The sequence below is a fragment of the Wyeomyia smithii genome, chromosome 2 (genome assembly GCF_029784165.1).
Source record: "Wyeomyia smithii strain HCP4-BCI-WySm-NY-G18 chromosome 2, ASM2978416v1, whole genome shotgun sequence".
NCBI classification, from domain to species: Eukaryota; Metazoa; Arthropoda; class Insecta; order Diptera; family Culicidae; genus Wyeomyia; species Wyeomyia smithii.
The window spans coordinates 7,013,544-7,029,416 of record NC_073695.1 but is presented as its reverse complement, the minus strand read 5'-3'; the positions used below and the strand labels follow the sequence as shown (position 1 = coordinate 7,029,416).

The following is a 15,873-nucleotide window of genomic DNA, read 5'->3' as shown; positions in this document are numbered from 1 at the left end:
TATTAATGCCAAATAGTCTTGGCATACTCTAGGTGATCCTAACAATTTCTAATAAGAGCTCGACAACAACAGCACAACGTAAAACGTAAGAGGACCTAAGCGAGAGCCTTGAGGAACACAGGAACTCACTAGAAACGGATTTGAGCTTATATAATTATGACTCTAGGAAATTCAAGAGACTTGACTCAATGCGATTGTTACGTAGAATAACGTCTTACGGCAACATTCTGAAATAATTTGGTGCAAATTGAAACACCGAAAACATTCGAAGCGTGGCAAAAATTGTCCAAGTTAAAATGCTAATAACTCAGTCAGTTTTTCATCAGATTCCCTTCATTCATGCAAAAATTGACCCCAGATGCCATCTTAAAATACAAGATGGTGGTTTCCGATTTTCGGATTTCAATATTTCCGAAATTAGAATAATTCCCATAAACCGGAAATCAACTCCGAACACGATTTTGGAGTCCAAGATTGTGACGTCCGGTTGTTAAAAAACAGTTTAAAATTGTGAAATACCACTGAATATAGTTGTTTTAAAGTTCAAGATAGTGGTTTCCGGTTTCGGATAAGCAGTCAAAAAGTAATACATAGAGTTAAAAAATGCTGGTTTAATTTTACCCTAACCTTGCGGTCATATCTCATACACAACCTCCCAAACTTTTTTTCAATATAAGGAAATCTTTGTATGAAAGAAGTGTTTTTAAGGTGGAAACAGCGGTGCAGATGAATATTCTTATGCATTTATCTGAAGGTAAATTTGAACATCAGAAACACAATTTTGATGATACAAAAAAAAACTGCTTAGGCTATTGATACGAAATTGCATGCGTTGTATGACAATTAAACTACGACACTTTTCCACCCCAGTTATTGGATTAGAATGGTTGTAATTATTCATATTTTTCCAAAAAAGCAGCAAAAATAGAGCACTTTATTCAATAAATAGTTTAGTATTTATGTTTGGACATTTTTCGGCAAAAGGGCATGATTATATGCAGACTCTTCCGAATATAGAAATATTTTTTCTTTCTTGTGTGCTTTCTGTTCTTGTTTATTCTGCAAAAGATTATTTTTCTGTGCCGTTTTTTCCACTTCGGAGTTTTTTTTCTCAAATCACTATTAATACTTCAATTATTTTATTAGCTGTGTACTCAGCTGTGGTTACTAGAAAGTTAAAGCACAGGATTCCGGTCTAAACACTGCTCATTCTGAAGAACATAGAAAATGTTACACAGACTTTATTAGGATCGTCAATCGAATGCAAACTTCCCTATTCGATTAATGCTTTTTAATCTGATCAAACAAAAACGTCTTGCCACTTTGAATGTCGTAGTCCAGATTGATAAGGTTCACCTTCGAAACTAACACAACCATCGGTTCTGTTGTCTCGACATCGCAAGTGCAGTAGTAGATTACTAATCTTTAATTATCAACACGTCCCTCGGCGTTAGATGCAATCAGTTCTTTGCAGCATAACGTGAGACGCAGACTATTCACATCAAATAGACAAATGAAACTCCTCCAAAAATTGCTGATTACGTAGGTACTTAGTTAACAAGTAAAAACAAGTATAACACTCGGAAAAAATCCTACTTGCAGAATGGTTTATCTAGCCACCTTTCAACCTGGCATCCCTGCGACCAGCTACAACTGCACTGACCACTTCAAAAACTATTGCGTAATCGAAAACGTAACAGCGGAAACTTTCCCCACCTCAACCTTCCCGGAGGAAAAATCACTGCTAATACAGAACAGCACAATACCGGCCTTCGGTGAGGAACAGTTTCTCCAGCTTCCGACGGTGGAGAATCTGATGATACATCATCTGAAAATCGAACAGTTGCAGCTGGCCGCCTGTAATTTACTAAGCACACTTTTCGCAAGCTACAATCACATATCGGAGCTCGACGTTGCCGAAGGATTAGCACTGCGTAATTTGCACCTGTACCAGAATCTACTCCGAAACGTTAGCGCACTTCGAGTGCTAACCGAGCTAGAACAGTTGTACCTAAACGATAACCTGTTGGAAGTCTTGGATATCGATACTTTTGCCGGGATGAAAAATCTTAAAATTTTGACACTGCACCGAAATCTGCTAACTGCCATTGACACCAAACAGGCAGTGAACCTACCAAGTCTAGAGTCCTTGTTCCTCCAGCACAACCAACTAACCTATCTGGACACTGGCTTGTGGAAGATGCCAGCACTTAAGAAACTCGATCTTAGCTCGAACGAGCTCGGATTTTTGTTCACATTCCTGGAGGAGTTTCCTGCGCTCCGAACTTTGGAGCTTCACGATAACAAATGGAACTGTGCCTGGCTGGGCAAAATGGTGGAACGATTAGAAAGTCGCGAAATTCAACACTCACAGATGGATGCTACCTGCGACGGCGTGTTATTTAGCAGCGTTTGCTGTCTTACCGACGGCGCAGCTCCGGATCCAATGATGCTGTTAATCAGCAGAACTGCCATCGTGGACGACCTACACGACCAACTGGGGAACCAGCAACGGAAGGTGGATGATTTGGAAGAAAGTCAGCGAAAGCAAACTCACAGCTACAAGGAGATGCAACGTAAAATTGACCAACTGGATGCGCTCTGTCGGGGAGAATTATAAACGAGTTCGGATTTACTAAAAAGTGTCTATTTGTTTCAATTAGTAATTTTAATTGATGTTTCATTCCTCAATGAGAGAAATTTCATCTAAAATCTTGAATGCAATTCGAATGTTATCACGAGCTATCAAAACTTCATTCCGAAGTATCTCATTCTCCTTTTTCAGGCTATTCAAATGTGTTTGAAATTCATTGTTGCGTTTCCGTTCCTCGTCGATTTGTCTCTTTAGATCAATACTGGACAGATGGTATTTCAGCTGTTGACTCTCCAACTGTTGAATCGATTTTTCCAGCTTTGACAAGCTGCTTGCTGGGGGCTCCGAAGGAGTTGATCGCTCAAGCTCCGCTTTTTCCAGTGCGGCGATTTTTCCCGTAACACTTTCCATATTCGCCGAGTTTCGGTCTATCCTCTCATATATTTTGTTTAAACGTTCGACCAAAGTTTCCAAATCGGAGCTCAGCTGCGATTGTTTTTCTTCCAGTGTTGTGATCGAATGTTTATGGTCTGCAGCCACATCCCTCAGTTCGGCAGTTTCATCTATGGCTACTCGCGAATCTTTTTCTTCAAGTCTTTCGGACAGCTTTTTCTGCTCTTTTTCGATCACACCTAAACGCTCCTCGATACTAGCGGTTTTGGAGGCTTTTTCGTTAGCGATTTGTTCGTTATTTTTAGTAAATGCATCATTCAAGAGATGAACCGTCTGTTGCAGCTCTCGAAGTTCTTTCCACTTATCGCTGAACAGACCTAGATCATCGGATGCACTCAAATAGTTGGTGGCGTCATGATGACAGCAAATGCCTTGTTTACTGGGCATGTTCTCTTTACTACATCGGTCTGATGGATCCGAATCTAATTGTGCTTTTGTTGCATGGATTATATCTGACAGAAGTTCACACTTCCACCAGTTTCTCGACAATTTGACCTTCTTCAAATTTCCAAACTGATTCAAACCTCCACTCATCACATATAAGTTATTCCTGCTCAGATCAAGATCTTCCAGGGAGGGCAGCTCCCACTTTTCTATATTCAGCTCTGATATTTTATTTCCCGCCAGTGAAAGATAACGCAGTTTCAGTAGTTGGAAAGTTTCGTCTGTTTCAATGGTCTCCAGTTGATTGTTGGCCAACGAAAGGTGGCGCAGTTCTTTCATCCCGGAGAACGTGTTCATCGATAGACGATCGAGACTGTTAACGTTAATGTTCAGCACTCTCAGTTGCGTGAATCGTTGCAACACCGACACATCGGTCAGCTTGTTGCTGGTCAGGTTGAGCGACATCAATTTGTAAGTCTGCTTTTCGTCACTATCCACCAGGATTTTATGAATGCGGTTATTGTTTGCCTCAACGTGGATCATTTCCGGTCGGATGAAAAAGGTCTCACACTGTAAACCGTTCACCGTTAAATCGGTTATGGTGATCAACTTTTCTGCTAACTTTCGAGAAAAGTTTGGGATATTTCCGGACGTGATGATTAGTGGATCTTTGATGTTTGGAAACACTGCCGAATCGATGTCACTTTCCGACTCTAGGATTACGTCCTTGAGGATGCACGGGTTTCTCGAATCGCAGGTGTATGTTGAGCTTTCACCGGGGGTGGCTAAAGCCACAAGAAGCCTTAAACAAACGAGAGTTAGAAAACAGTTTTAATGTTACCGTAGATACTTACAGTAGCAATATTAACCCATTCATGGTTTAGCGCACTTGTTAACTCGAGCGTTGTGGATGGCAATCTGATCGGGTCTTTAGCTTCTCTCCGGTGGGTGAGTGTAAAAATCTGCCGTCAGGTTATCAGCTCAGGTCATCGACGCCTCGTGCTAGTGCACGTAAACTTTTGCAACTTTGTTGCAGACTGTTTTTGTTCCTAACACTATCGTTAGGTAACGAAACCCCGATCGATTCGATGAATTATCTTCTAAGATGGCAGTTAAGAAATTGTTCATAAAAATTTTAGCTTGAAGGTTTTCAAGCTCTCCGTTTGATGTAAGTTTGGTTTTCGATTCCTATCTCGTTAGTTCTCAAGCCAATTAAATTTCAGTCAGAATATTTAGAAACTCAAACAGAATTGATATTCACTGACTGTAATTAAATAACAACTAAATTATAACCAAACCTACTCTAATCTGCAACTAAACTGCAACTGAATTAAGACCGATCGTAAACTGAACTCAATTCTAATTGATGCTAAGCTAAAACTGAACTGAAACTGAACTCAAACTGTACTGAACTACAATAAAATCAAATTGAAACTTAAACTTAATTCGAATTGTAACTGAACATAAACTGAACTGAACCTGAACTAAGGATGAGCTTAAACTGAACTAGAAACGGACCTAAAATCGAAACTGAACCAAACGTATGCTAAACTTTAATTGAACTGAAACTAAACTGGAACTGAACGGAACTCAACTGAAACAGAACCAAAACTGAACCATAACTGAACTGAAAATTACTTAAAACTTAACTGAAGCCGACTTGAACTTCATTGGAATTAAATCTGAACCGGAACTATATTGAAACTGGACTGAAAATGACCTGCTCTAAACTGTAGCTGAACAGAAATGGAACTGAAACTCAACTAAAGCTGTAATCCACTCAAACTAAACTTAAGCTAAACGGGAGCTGAATTTAATCTAAACTGAAAGTAAACTGAAACTAACAGAAACTGAATTTAAACAGTACTGAAGCTGAACTGAAACTCAATTGAAACTTAACTTTTACTGAACAGTACTGTACTAAAAATGAGCTGAAAATAAACTGATGCTGAAATAAAACTGAACCAAAACTAAACTGAAGCTGAACTTAAACTGAATTGAAACTTATTAAAACCTGAAATATAATTGAACTGCAACTGGTTTTAAAATGAATTAAATAGCCTAAACTGAATTGAAGCTGAACATAAACTGAACTAAAGCCTAATTAAAACTGAACTAAATATGAACTGAAAATTGATTGGAGCTGAGTTTAAACTGAACTAAAAATAAACTGCTGATGAACTAAACCTGAACTGAAAATAAGCTGAAACTAAAGAGAAGCTTAACTTGAGCCTAATTAAAGCTGAACTATAGGTTAACTATAACTGAATTCACCGTAAACTAAACTGAAATTAAACTGAGACTAAACTAAAGCTGAACTTGAACTGAACTGAGACTAAAAGCTGAAACTAAACGAGGACTTATTTGAAACTATACAGAAACTGCACGAAAACTAAATTGAACCTTACTGAAACTGAGCAGAAGATTACTGAAGTTGAACTCAAGTTAAAATGAAACGGGTCTAAACCAAAAGAAAACATAATTGAAACTCTACTAGAACTGAATGGAGATCGGCCTGGAACTAAAACTTAGAACAGAACTGGAGCTTTCTTGCTGTTGTCAATTTACTCAAATTTAACTGAAACTGTATTCACTCGAATTAACAAAAACTTAACTCAATTGCAATTATACAACAAACTAAAACCAAACTTACTCTAATCTGAAACTAAACTGCAACTATATTGAGTGTAATCTGACACTCAATTAAACCTGAATCGACGTCGAGCTTAAACCGAGCTGAAATTGAACTAAAATTAAATAAAAACTGAGCTGAAATCTAACTGAAACTGACCTAGAAATGAACTGAAAATGAAAAACGGAACTCTAACCGAACTGAAACCAAATAAACGTTAAATAAAACCAAACTTGACATAAACTAACAATGAACAGAAACTGTATTGAAACTGAATTATACCGAAACTGAAGTGTAACTTAAGTAAAACTGAACTGAAACTATATTGCAGTTGAACTGAATATAAACTAAAAACGTATATAAATGAACTGAAACTGAACAGAAACTAAACTAAAACTGAACTGAAACTTAATTGACACTAACTGAAATTGAACTGAAGCTGCGAAAATGATCTGAATTCAAATTAAAACAGAAATGAAACTGAAATTCAGAACAGAACTGCAACTCACTTGTTGCTGTCAATTCAATTAAAATAGACTAAAACTTAACTCAAACTAAAATGAAAATAATTGAACTCTACTGAAACTTTTCTGAAACTAAACTAAAACCAAACTGAAACTTAACTCTAACTTAGCTGAAGCTGAACTGAAAACTAATTAAAACAGAACAATAACTGAACTCTAACTCGACTGAAACAGAATCGACACTGAATAAAAACTGAATTGTAACTGAATTGAAGATTACTGAAATTACCATATAAATAATTGAAATCAAAACTGAACCGAAACTGAGTTCACACTGAACTGGAAATATTCTGAACAGAACTGTAGCTGAACAGGAGCTGAACTGAAACTTAATTAAAGCTGTGAATTCACGCAAATTGAACTGAAATCGAACAGGAACTAAATTGAAACTGAATTGAAACTTAACTAAAACTGAACAGAAACCTAAACTTAACTGATAGTTAACTAAACCAAACAGAAAATAAACTAAAGCCTGAATTAAAATTGAACTGAAAGTTAAATTAAACTAAACTAGAGCTGCACTGGAACATAATTTAAACTTAACTGAAACAGAACTGAAAATAAAATGAAATTGAGATGAATATGACTTCAAGTGAACTGGAACTGATCTTAAAATGAATTGAAGCTGAACTAAAACTGAACTGGAAATTGACTAAAACTAAAAATGAACTGAAATTTAACTAAAAATGACCTGAAGTGAACTGTAGTTTGTCTGAAACTCAAATGAAATCAAACTGGAAATGAACTGAAGCTGAACTAAAACTGAACAGAAATTGAACTATAACCTAATCGAAACTGAACTGAATATCAACTGAAAATGAACTGAAACTGAACTAAACCTAAACAAAAATTTAACTTAAACTGAACCAAAAGCTGAACTGCAACCTAACTGTTACTGAACTAAACATGAACTGAAGCTGCAATTGAACTAAACTGATACTAAACTGATAACTAACTGAAAATGAACTGAAGCTGAATTGAAACTAAATTGAAACTGAACTGAAACTTAATTGAAATTAAACTGAAACTAAACCAAAATTGGATTCAAACTCAAACTGAACTGTATTCATCCTAAACTGGACTTAAATTGAACTAAAACCTAATTGAAATTTTACTGAAATCACACTGAAAATGAATTAAAAATCAACTAGAACTGAAATGAAGCTGAACAAATCCTGAACTAAAACCTCGTTGAAACTGAACTGAATATTAACTGAAGATGAACTAAAACTAAACTGAAAGTTTAGAAACTGAACCACAAAGAAACATTAATTGAACGAAAACTGAACCAAAAAATAACTGAAATTGAACTAGAATTAAACTGAAAATTAATTAAACTGAACTGAAGTTGAACAGAAACCTAATAAAAATTTAATTGAAATTTTATCGAATATCAATTGAAAATAACTGAACTTGAACTAAACCGGAACCAAACACTGAACATAAGAGAAAATGAACTGAATATTAACTGAAAATATGAACTTAGGCCTAATTAAAACTAAACTGGAGCTGAACTAAAACTGAATTGAATATGAACTGCAACTAAACGAAAACAAAACTGAAATCGAACTGAGAATGATCTGAAAATGTGCTGAAACTAAACTGAAACTGAATTGACATTGAACTAAAACTGAACCAAAACCAAACCAAAAGCTGAAGTTAAACTGAACTGAAAACGAACAGAAACTGAACTAAAATAAACTAAAATTAAAAAAAACTAAACTTATGATTATTTAAAACAGAACCGAAGCTGAACTGAAACTGAATTGAAACAGAACTGAAAATCAACCTCAGTTCTGGTTGATAACTAAGGCTGTACTAAGGTTGTACTGGTTGACTAAGGCTGTACTTAATCTGGATAGAAGCTGAACTAAAACTAAATTAAAAATAAACTGCAACCGAACTAGAACTATACTCAAATTAAATTAAAAATGTACCAAAACATAACTAAAACTTAACTAAAATCGAACTAGATATGAACTGAAAATTAAAGCTAAGCAAAAATTGAATTGAAACCCAATTGATACTGAACTGGATATCAACTGAAAATGAATCTAAACTAAACAAACGCTAAACTGGGACTTTATAGAAAATGAACTGAAGCTGAACAAAAACTGATCTAAAGCTCAATCGAAACTGAATTGATAGTGAACTAAAAAATGAGGAAACCTTAACTAAGGTTAAACTGAAACTGGAATGAAACTGATAAAAACTGAACTAGAGCTGAACTGAAGCTGAACTGCGAATGAACTGAAATTGAACTAAAAACTACATCGACTGAATTGAAACCAAACTAAAATTTAATTGAAAGTGTATGTTAAACAAAGTGAAACTGATTCGGAACCAAAATAAAATTCGGGTTTGCCACAGTAGGCAGAATCACAAAAGGCGGAAGCACGAAAGGCAAAATCATGAAAGGCTGAATTCTATGACCGTACACACAAGGCAGAATATTTGAAAAGGCGGAAATATGAAAGGCAGAAATTCTATGGGCACGACAGGCAGAATCACTAAAAGCAAAACCTGACTCACGAAAGCCAAGTGCGTTATGGCAAATTGGTTGCGAATCCTGATCACGGTACCAAAGCTGCTACTCTACATTTATTATTTATTATTATTTGGTAATCAGACTTAATAACTGGTCGCAGAAATGACCAGTTTTGGCGGGAGGTGCAAATCAAGCCTTATTATTAAATCCGGAACGCGTCGCGGAGAGCTATTTTTCGATGTTAGGTATAACTTACACTAGTCTCAATAGCTTGTTGGGTATAATTAACATAAAACAATTAATGCGGCGAAGATTCCGTAGTCTGAGCCGGCCGCCGACCCGCCGTCGGAAGCGGCCCCCTCTCGCATACAAACGACTGATCTACTGGATTTCTAGGATTATTCAAACAGGTTTTTTTTCCCCAGTTCAGCGGTAGCAAGTAAGGACAACATACGCTTGGACAATAGAGTTGGCCAAAGGCCGCGAGTGTGTGTTATTAAAGGGAAAATAAATGACACAATGTTAGTAAAGTACAAAGCCAAAATCGAATCTGCCATTTTGTGATTCTGCCTTATGAAATATTCTGCCTTTCGTAATTTCGCCTTTTGATTTTCCGCCTTTCGTACGAGACCCTGAAATTTGAACTCAAACTGAACCTCTAAACTGAACTGAAACAAAATTAAAACTGTATTAACAGTAGGCTAAATTAATTGTGCGCTTCCACGCCAAATGATCTGCAAATACGCAAAAATTTATTCGACCATTTTTGAGTAGAATTAAACTTTGCACACGTGAGTATTTTTTACAGATGGAGGAATTACGACTAATTTTCTAAAACGGCGTATGCATTTTGGCCTAGGTTTTATTCAAAGCATTGTAACTCAGAAACTATTGCTTGTACGTAAAAGCTATTTGAAAACGAATTGTAGGGAACTAAGAGAGCTTTACCAAAAAATAAATATTTTAAACAGCCCAAAAAACACTCTTAATAAACACTAAATTTTAATTTACAAAAAAAGAGTTCTTTTTTTTAGTTTTTTTAAAAAACTTGACGTTATAACGCAGCTTCTGATAAAAGGTTCAGAATGAAGAGAAGTGAGAAACAAATTCTTCATTGTAGATTGAATTTTATTGAATTTTTTTAATTTCAACATTTTTCAAAATATTCATATTCCAATGTTTTTAAGCAATTGATATCTACTAATTTTCAATTGAAAAGCTCATGATAATTAACTTCTTGAATGCATCTGTTCTCGAGTTATTAAAAAAGCTTGGATTTTCCACTCAAATTAATTTCTTTTTGAAACTTGACATTTGATAAAAAATCCTGGATGAAGAAATGTAAGGCAACTTTTTACTGAAAAAATAAGTTTCAAAGATTTTTTTCAATTTCAACAATATTGAGAATAATCAAAATTTTTTATTCAAACCCGGCTCTGAACAGTTTAAATCATCTCTGTCTATGGATATGCTCCTTATAGTGCTAATGGAATGTATGGAAAAATTTTGACTCTATCGAATTTCTGGTAGAGGAGTTTTTTTTTCACCGATAAAAAATGCACAGAAAGTAGTTAATGAAATTGTCGAAAACGAAACCATGTTTCTTGATGTCAAATGTGTTAGAAATACATGACACGTCGAGATCTAGTTTTCTCCCGAAAAACGGTAAATAGACTTTACAAGATCAAAAAAAAATCAGGTTCCAAGTCCCTGGATATTTAAAAAAAATCGTTTGTGTGAACACTAGATCTCTACATTTTATTTATTTCTAAGACATTTGACATAAAAATAAATTGATTTTAATAATATCATGAACAACTACTTGCTCCTTGTTTTCAAATTTTGCATAAACATTTTTCCGAAAAGACAAAACTTTTAAGCCCTACCACTAAACGAAACCCGAATAGTAAATAGTAGATTTCATATGCATCCTAATGCTCCTGTTCGTGAATTACTATTCGTCATCGCTCTCGCTTTTTCACATTGAAAGTATTAAGTTTGTTTTCGAAAACTGATCAATTTTTTTATTATCTTATTGCTTTTATATGAACTCGCATCATGAATCATGTTTCCAATCTTTTCTTCTATATGACCAAAAAATCCAAATTAAATAAATCGCTACATATTTACTTTTTCCGCATTTTACTTTTTTCTCGTTTCTCGGGAAATCTAATTTTTATTTTCCGATTCCCGGGAAGCTGAAAACCGTCGGGAAATGAACGCTCTAAGCTCAACATGCTGTTTTAGATTATCATTAGGTTTGTATTATATAGTATTTCGAACTCAAGCTAAAAGTTTCCCTTCAAATGAATCATCCATAATAAAATGAGAGCATTGCTAACGCACGAATTAGCTTCAGGATGTTTGAGGGAAGAATATTAATCCAGCTAATCCTGGTAAACGGTTCGTTATCACCAATTTTCAGACAAAGTCGTCGATCACTATCACCAGAAATCGCTGATGTTTCAAACTTTCTTATCAGCTGCCAGTTGAGTGGCACAGCAAATCAATGCTCGAATTTAGTTTAGATTTTCAACTTGATGTGCGAGGACCTCAGAACTTGGCACGATGGGTTTCCGATTTTGGTAAGACAGTTGGTCAAACGTTTATTCACTAAAGATTAAATTTTGCTCAAATTTGAACAGCACGATTTTCTTGGCCATCATCGTCGCATCCTGGTCGCCAGCTCTGGGTGCTGAAACAGTTACCTTCCAATGCTTGAGAGGAGATTCGCCGAAGTGCATCATCCCAACTATCATTATAACAGATAATACAGATGAAGTGATTTTACCCAACCTCAGCAACAAAACAATGCTACAAATCAAAAGTGGAAACATCAGTAATTTCGGCAAAACTATTGGCTCTCAGCTCGGCAATGTGGAAGTTCTCCACCTGGGAATGTTGGGAATCAAAGAGTTGCAACTTAAACCGCAACTAACTGAAGTGAGTGCAGAAAACAATGAAATTTCCCTAATAGATTTGGGCTCGGGTGAAGGTTACAAAACGAAGGTGCTACATTTAGCGAAGAATCGTTTATCTAACTTAGATGGCTTCGAGAAATTGGTTCATCTAGTTGATCTGAATCTAATGGGGAATCTTTTGAAAGAGATTAATCTGAAAACTTTTGAGAGTATGACATCGTTGAAAACCTTGAACCTGGCCGACAACCAGCTGACAACGATTCTAGCTGATAGCAAAATAGCGCTGCCTGAATTGGATTTCCTCTCCCTGTCGGGAAACAAACTGCAAAAATTGGACGTCCTTTATTGGGATTTCGAATCGCTTACAACGTTGGACGTCAGCTCCAACCAGTTAATTGAGATCGCCTCAATAGAGGACCATTTTCCCAGTCTGTCCTATATCTCTTTGGCAGGAAATTCCTGGTACTGCATGTGGCTAGAAGAGCTGCTAGCAAATTTCACAAAAAACTTCGTAGTCGTCAAAGATCGCGATCGGGATTGTGAAGGAATGTCGCCCTCTAACATTTGCTGTATAGCGGAGCTCGATACGAACTCATCCTACGATGAAAGCTTCCAAAAGCTAGATGAGTTGGAGAAAAAACAATCCAAACTGGAGCTTAATTTGCAGACTAAGATTCAAGACTTCGAAAGTAGTCAAAACAGGAAACTGAACGAAGTCAAAACCCGCCTGGAAGAACTCATGTCAACAGATCTGAGTGAGATACCGACCACGGCTTCCGATATTACGGATAAAGCGGGCTTCGCGCAACTTAAGGGAAAGGTTGAGAACTTGCTACTAACTGTGGAAGACGAAGTTGCAAAGTTCGAGAAACGGAACAAGGAAAACAGTGACGCACAACGCAGATTGGGATTCGCAATCGTCGACCTGAAACGTGCGCTGGGGGGGGGGAAACGAGGAAGATGCAAGAACTTCAACAGCAATTCACCATGCTGAAGGATTATGCGCTTAAGAATCTATCGAAAAAGAACACATTGTAAAATTTTTCGCAATATTCGATTCAAATTTGTTGGGAAAATAAAAAAAAAATGCTTGTTCTAATTGCTTCTTCTTTATTAGCGCTTACTCTGGTATACAAAAATTGGAAATTTAAAAAAAAAATTTTTTAATAGCAATTCGGTGGTTGTAAATACAAAGAAAAATTACATAAAATTAGCACTAAAACTGTCTTTGTATCGCTCCATTTCGTTCTTCAGATCCGTAATATTTTTTCCATGTGATATCAATTTATTTTTCTGCTCCCACGTCGAATAAAGCAACTGCGTAAAATGCTGAGCAACTTTGGAATGTGCTTCCCCCAACTGTTGCAATTCGTTCGTTTTATCTTCCAGTTTTCCCATCAAATCGCGCAGCTTGGAAATGTCGTCTTCCGAAACTCGGTTGTCATCGTTGGGGTCCAACAACTCTTTCAAGTAGGCTTCCTTCCTAGCAATCGTTTCATCCAGAACTGTCAATTCCTCGAACCAATTCTGATTAACTTCTTCAACCCGTTGCTGAAGCTCACTGAACTTCATATTCTGAGATTTCTCAAAAGCCGCAATTCTTTCGGCCAAATCAGCGAAACTCGGCGAATCATCCGTCACTCCAGTCATACTACAACAAATACCCTCTATGAGCATCATTTCGCAGTTTGGATCTTGGTCTATCAGAGTCACAAATTTTTTCTCGATCAACTTCAGAGCCTTAACAAGCCAATAGCAACTCCACGAGTTGCTAGCGATGGCCAACTTTTCCAAACTGACAAACTGATCGAAATTTTCGCTATCCAGATTAACCAGGTCGTTGTGACTTAAGTACAATTCGGCCAAATGTGTCATTCGGAAATTTTTCACACCCATCGTTGTGAGATTATTATGCGCCAATGACAGCCACCCGAGGCTCGGTAGTTCAATTAATTCACTGGCACTAATTTTACTAATCCGATTGCGAGCGAGCGACAGTTTTTTTAGTTTCTTCATGCTGGAAAATATTTCCATCTCGATAAACTCGAGCTGATTTCCATCCAAGCACAGTTCCACCAAGGAGGAAAAACTTTTCAATTCGCGAATGTTTCTCAACTTGTTATTTTCTAAGTTGAGAGTTACCATCTGAAATTCCAGCGCTGCTTCATTTCCCTCAGTGCTTTTATCGGCCACTTTTTCTTCCACAACCAGCGTTTGTATGAGGTTTCCCTCAGCACTAAGGTGACGAATCGTTGATCCCAGCCAAAGCGATTGAATTTTTAGGTGTCCTAATTGAACAGTGGTTACGTTGCTGAGCTTTAGAGACAGTTCTTTCGAAAATCGCGGAATTTCTCCGCTTCGTATTTGTACCGTCCGTTTATCGTCCAGATTTGGCAGTAAAGGCAAGCGAAAATCCACATAGCGTACGTCTTGCAGAGTACAAATCGACGATTTTGGTCGCTTACACTGCAGCACTGGAGGTGCATCCTCTTCCCGTGATGGGTTGAAGAATCTGAAAACACAACAAAGAAACCGGATTTTACTTTCCTCATCGACTAAGCAAAAATGTGCTCATCAGGCTAACTCACAGTGTCGAGAGGAGTATCAATTGGAACTTCATGTCGGTTTGACCACTTGCACTAGAATGATGATCGAACTCTCAGCAGCACGATTGGCAGTGATTATAAGCGGCAACCTTGTAAATCTCAGATTGAATACTTGATAAAGAATATCATCTCAATTTCATCTCTCACAGTAGTACTGAATCCAGGTTACTAAAATTTGTCGATTGTTACAATATAGGCTGGTTCACAAATCAACTCCCTATTATTTTGAAAAAAAAAAAAAAAATTATCTTCATTGTCAATAAATATATCAGCAATCATCCACGAACCGCCATGCGTGTTCATCGACTTAACTTGTTTCAATGGAGACGCATGGTGACATTATAGATTATGAAAACCTATTTGACGCTAAAAAAATCGAAATCAGTTAAATCGCTCAAATTTTTTGAATAAAAAAAGACTAGCAGTTTTAAGCATGATCGGAGTAAAATAAGAGTTGAAAAGGTTGTTTATAAGACACGACCACTAGATCAACGTAGAATTACAACGTATCTTATGTCAATGTATTTCTTGCAATAGGTTTTGGAGAATATTGGATTGAGGTTATTATCAGTTATGATTTTCTTTCATTTCTCTCTTTTATTTAATATTTGGTAACCCTTAAGAGGAGTGATGCATAATTGACTTGAAGTCGTTCGAAAATAATGTGAAAGGTTGCTAAAACACAGTTGTAGTTTACCGCCAAGTTACCCGTCATAATGAAACTGTGTATGTGGAATTGGATACTGCTCGATGAAAATGTTAGGTCGAATTTCAACTTTTAATTAGAGTCAAAAACTCATTTTTACTGTTTCAATTGAGAAGAAGCGGTCGTCCTGTTGAGTTTTTACAAAGCAAGGGAATTATTCGAATTAAACCTTCTTTCCCGTTTTTTTTTCGGTAGCAGAACAGCTTGGATGCCTAACCAGCCTGGCCAATTGTGACCCCAGATAAAAACTTATTCAATTCCTCGTCATTACGGATTGCCAACTGCAGATGATGCGGGATGGTTCTCCTTTTTGTTATTATCTCTAGCAGCGTTCCCCCCTGCTTCAAACGGCGTATGTGATGGAATGAAAGAACTCGAAAAAGGGATGGACTGCGTTGCACACTGTTTGTAGGTATACAGACAAACGATGTGTGCGATATGCATTCCCTTGTCGTCAACTTTATGACCGTCAACAAGTATATTAATAGGATGGTACCGAAGAAAAGCTTCAAAATATCCATGTTTAGACTTTCGTATGTTTGCTGTCGTCAGGAGAGCTAGCCAGC

General features: G+C 36.6%; 5 protein-coding genes across 6 annotated transcripts in view; 3 read left to right on the top strand and 2 right to left on the bottom strand.

The window, feature by feature from the left end:
* The window catches only part of LOC129726153 (uncharacterized), a 213,179-nt gene that overhangs the window by 179,498 nt on the left and 17,808 nt on the right, over positions 1–15,873 (top strand). The gene's annotated exons all lie outside the window — the stretch shown is intronic.
* Positions 1,451–2,672, top strand: LOC129726157 (protein phosphatase 1 regulatory subunit pprA-like). The gene is made up of 2 exons (XM_055682848.1): positions 1,451–1,542; positions 1,603–2,672. Exons 1-2 carry the CDS (start codon positions 1,514–1,516, stop codon positions 2,618–2,620), a joined length of 1,047 nt encoding a protein of 348 aa, XP_055538823.1. The 5' UTR covers positions 1,451–1,513; the 3' UTR covers positions 2,621–2,672.
* On the bottom strand, positions 2,650–4,354 carry LOC129726154 (leucine-rich repeats and immunoglobulin-like domains protein 1). The gene is made up of 2 exons (XM_055682845.1): positions 4,285–4,354; positions 2,650–4,232 (listed from the first exon to the last, which is right to left on the bottom strand). Exons 1-2 carry the CDS (start codon positions 4,305–4,307, stop codon positions 2,681–2,683), a joined length of 1,575 nt encoding a protein of 524 aa, XP_055538820.1. The 5' UTR covers positions 4,308–4,354; the 3' UTR covers positions 2,650–2,680.
* LOC129726156 (uncharacterized) lies at positions 11,566–13,160 on the top strand. Its single transcript, XM_055682847.1, has 2 exons — positions 11,566–11,659; positions 11,720–13,160. The coding sequence occupies exons 1-2, from the start codon at positions 11,643–11,645 to the stop codon at positions 12,987–12,989; spliced, it is 1,287 nt and encodes a 428-aa protein (XP_055538822.1). The 5' UTR covers positions 11,566–11,642; the 3' UTR covers positions 12,990–13,160.
* Positions 13,086–14,648, bottom strand: LOC129726155 (leucine-rich repeat protein SHOC-2-like). Its single transcript, XM_055682846.1, has 2 exons — positions 14,584–14,648; positions 13,086–14,507 (listed from the first exon to the last, which is right to left on the bottom strand). The coding sequence occupies exons 1-2, from the start codon at positions 14,613–14,615 to the stop codon at positions 13,196–13,198; spliced, it is 1,344 nt and encodes a 447-aa protein (XP_055538821.1). The 5' UTR covers positions 14,616–14,648; the 3' UTR covers positions 13,086–13,195.

Coding starts and splice junctions, on each gene's coding strand:
- LOC129726157 (XM_055682848.1), top strand. CDS start 1,514: ATGAAACTCCTCCAAAAATTGCTGATTAC. Junction 1,543..1,602: donor CTCCAAAAATTGCTGATTAC/GTAGGTACTTAG, acceptor TCCTACTTGCAG/AATGGTTTATCTAGCCACCT.
- LOC129726154 (XM_055682845.1), bottom strand. CDS start 4,307: ATGAATGGGTTAATATTGCTACT. Junction 4,233..4,284: donor AATGGGTTAATATTGCTACT/GTAAGTATCTAC, acceptor CGTTTGTTTAAG/GCTTCTTGTGGCTTTAGCCA.
- LOC129726155 (XM_055682846.1), bottom strand. CDS start 14,615: ATGAAGTTCCAATTGATACTCCTCTCGACACT. Junction 14,508..14,583: donor TTGATACTCCTCTCGACACT/GTGAGTTAGCCT, acceptor TTGTGTTTTCAG/ATTCTTCAACCCATCACGGG.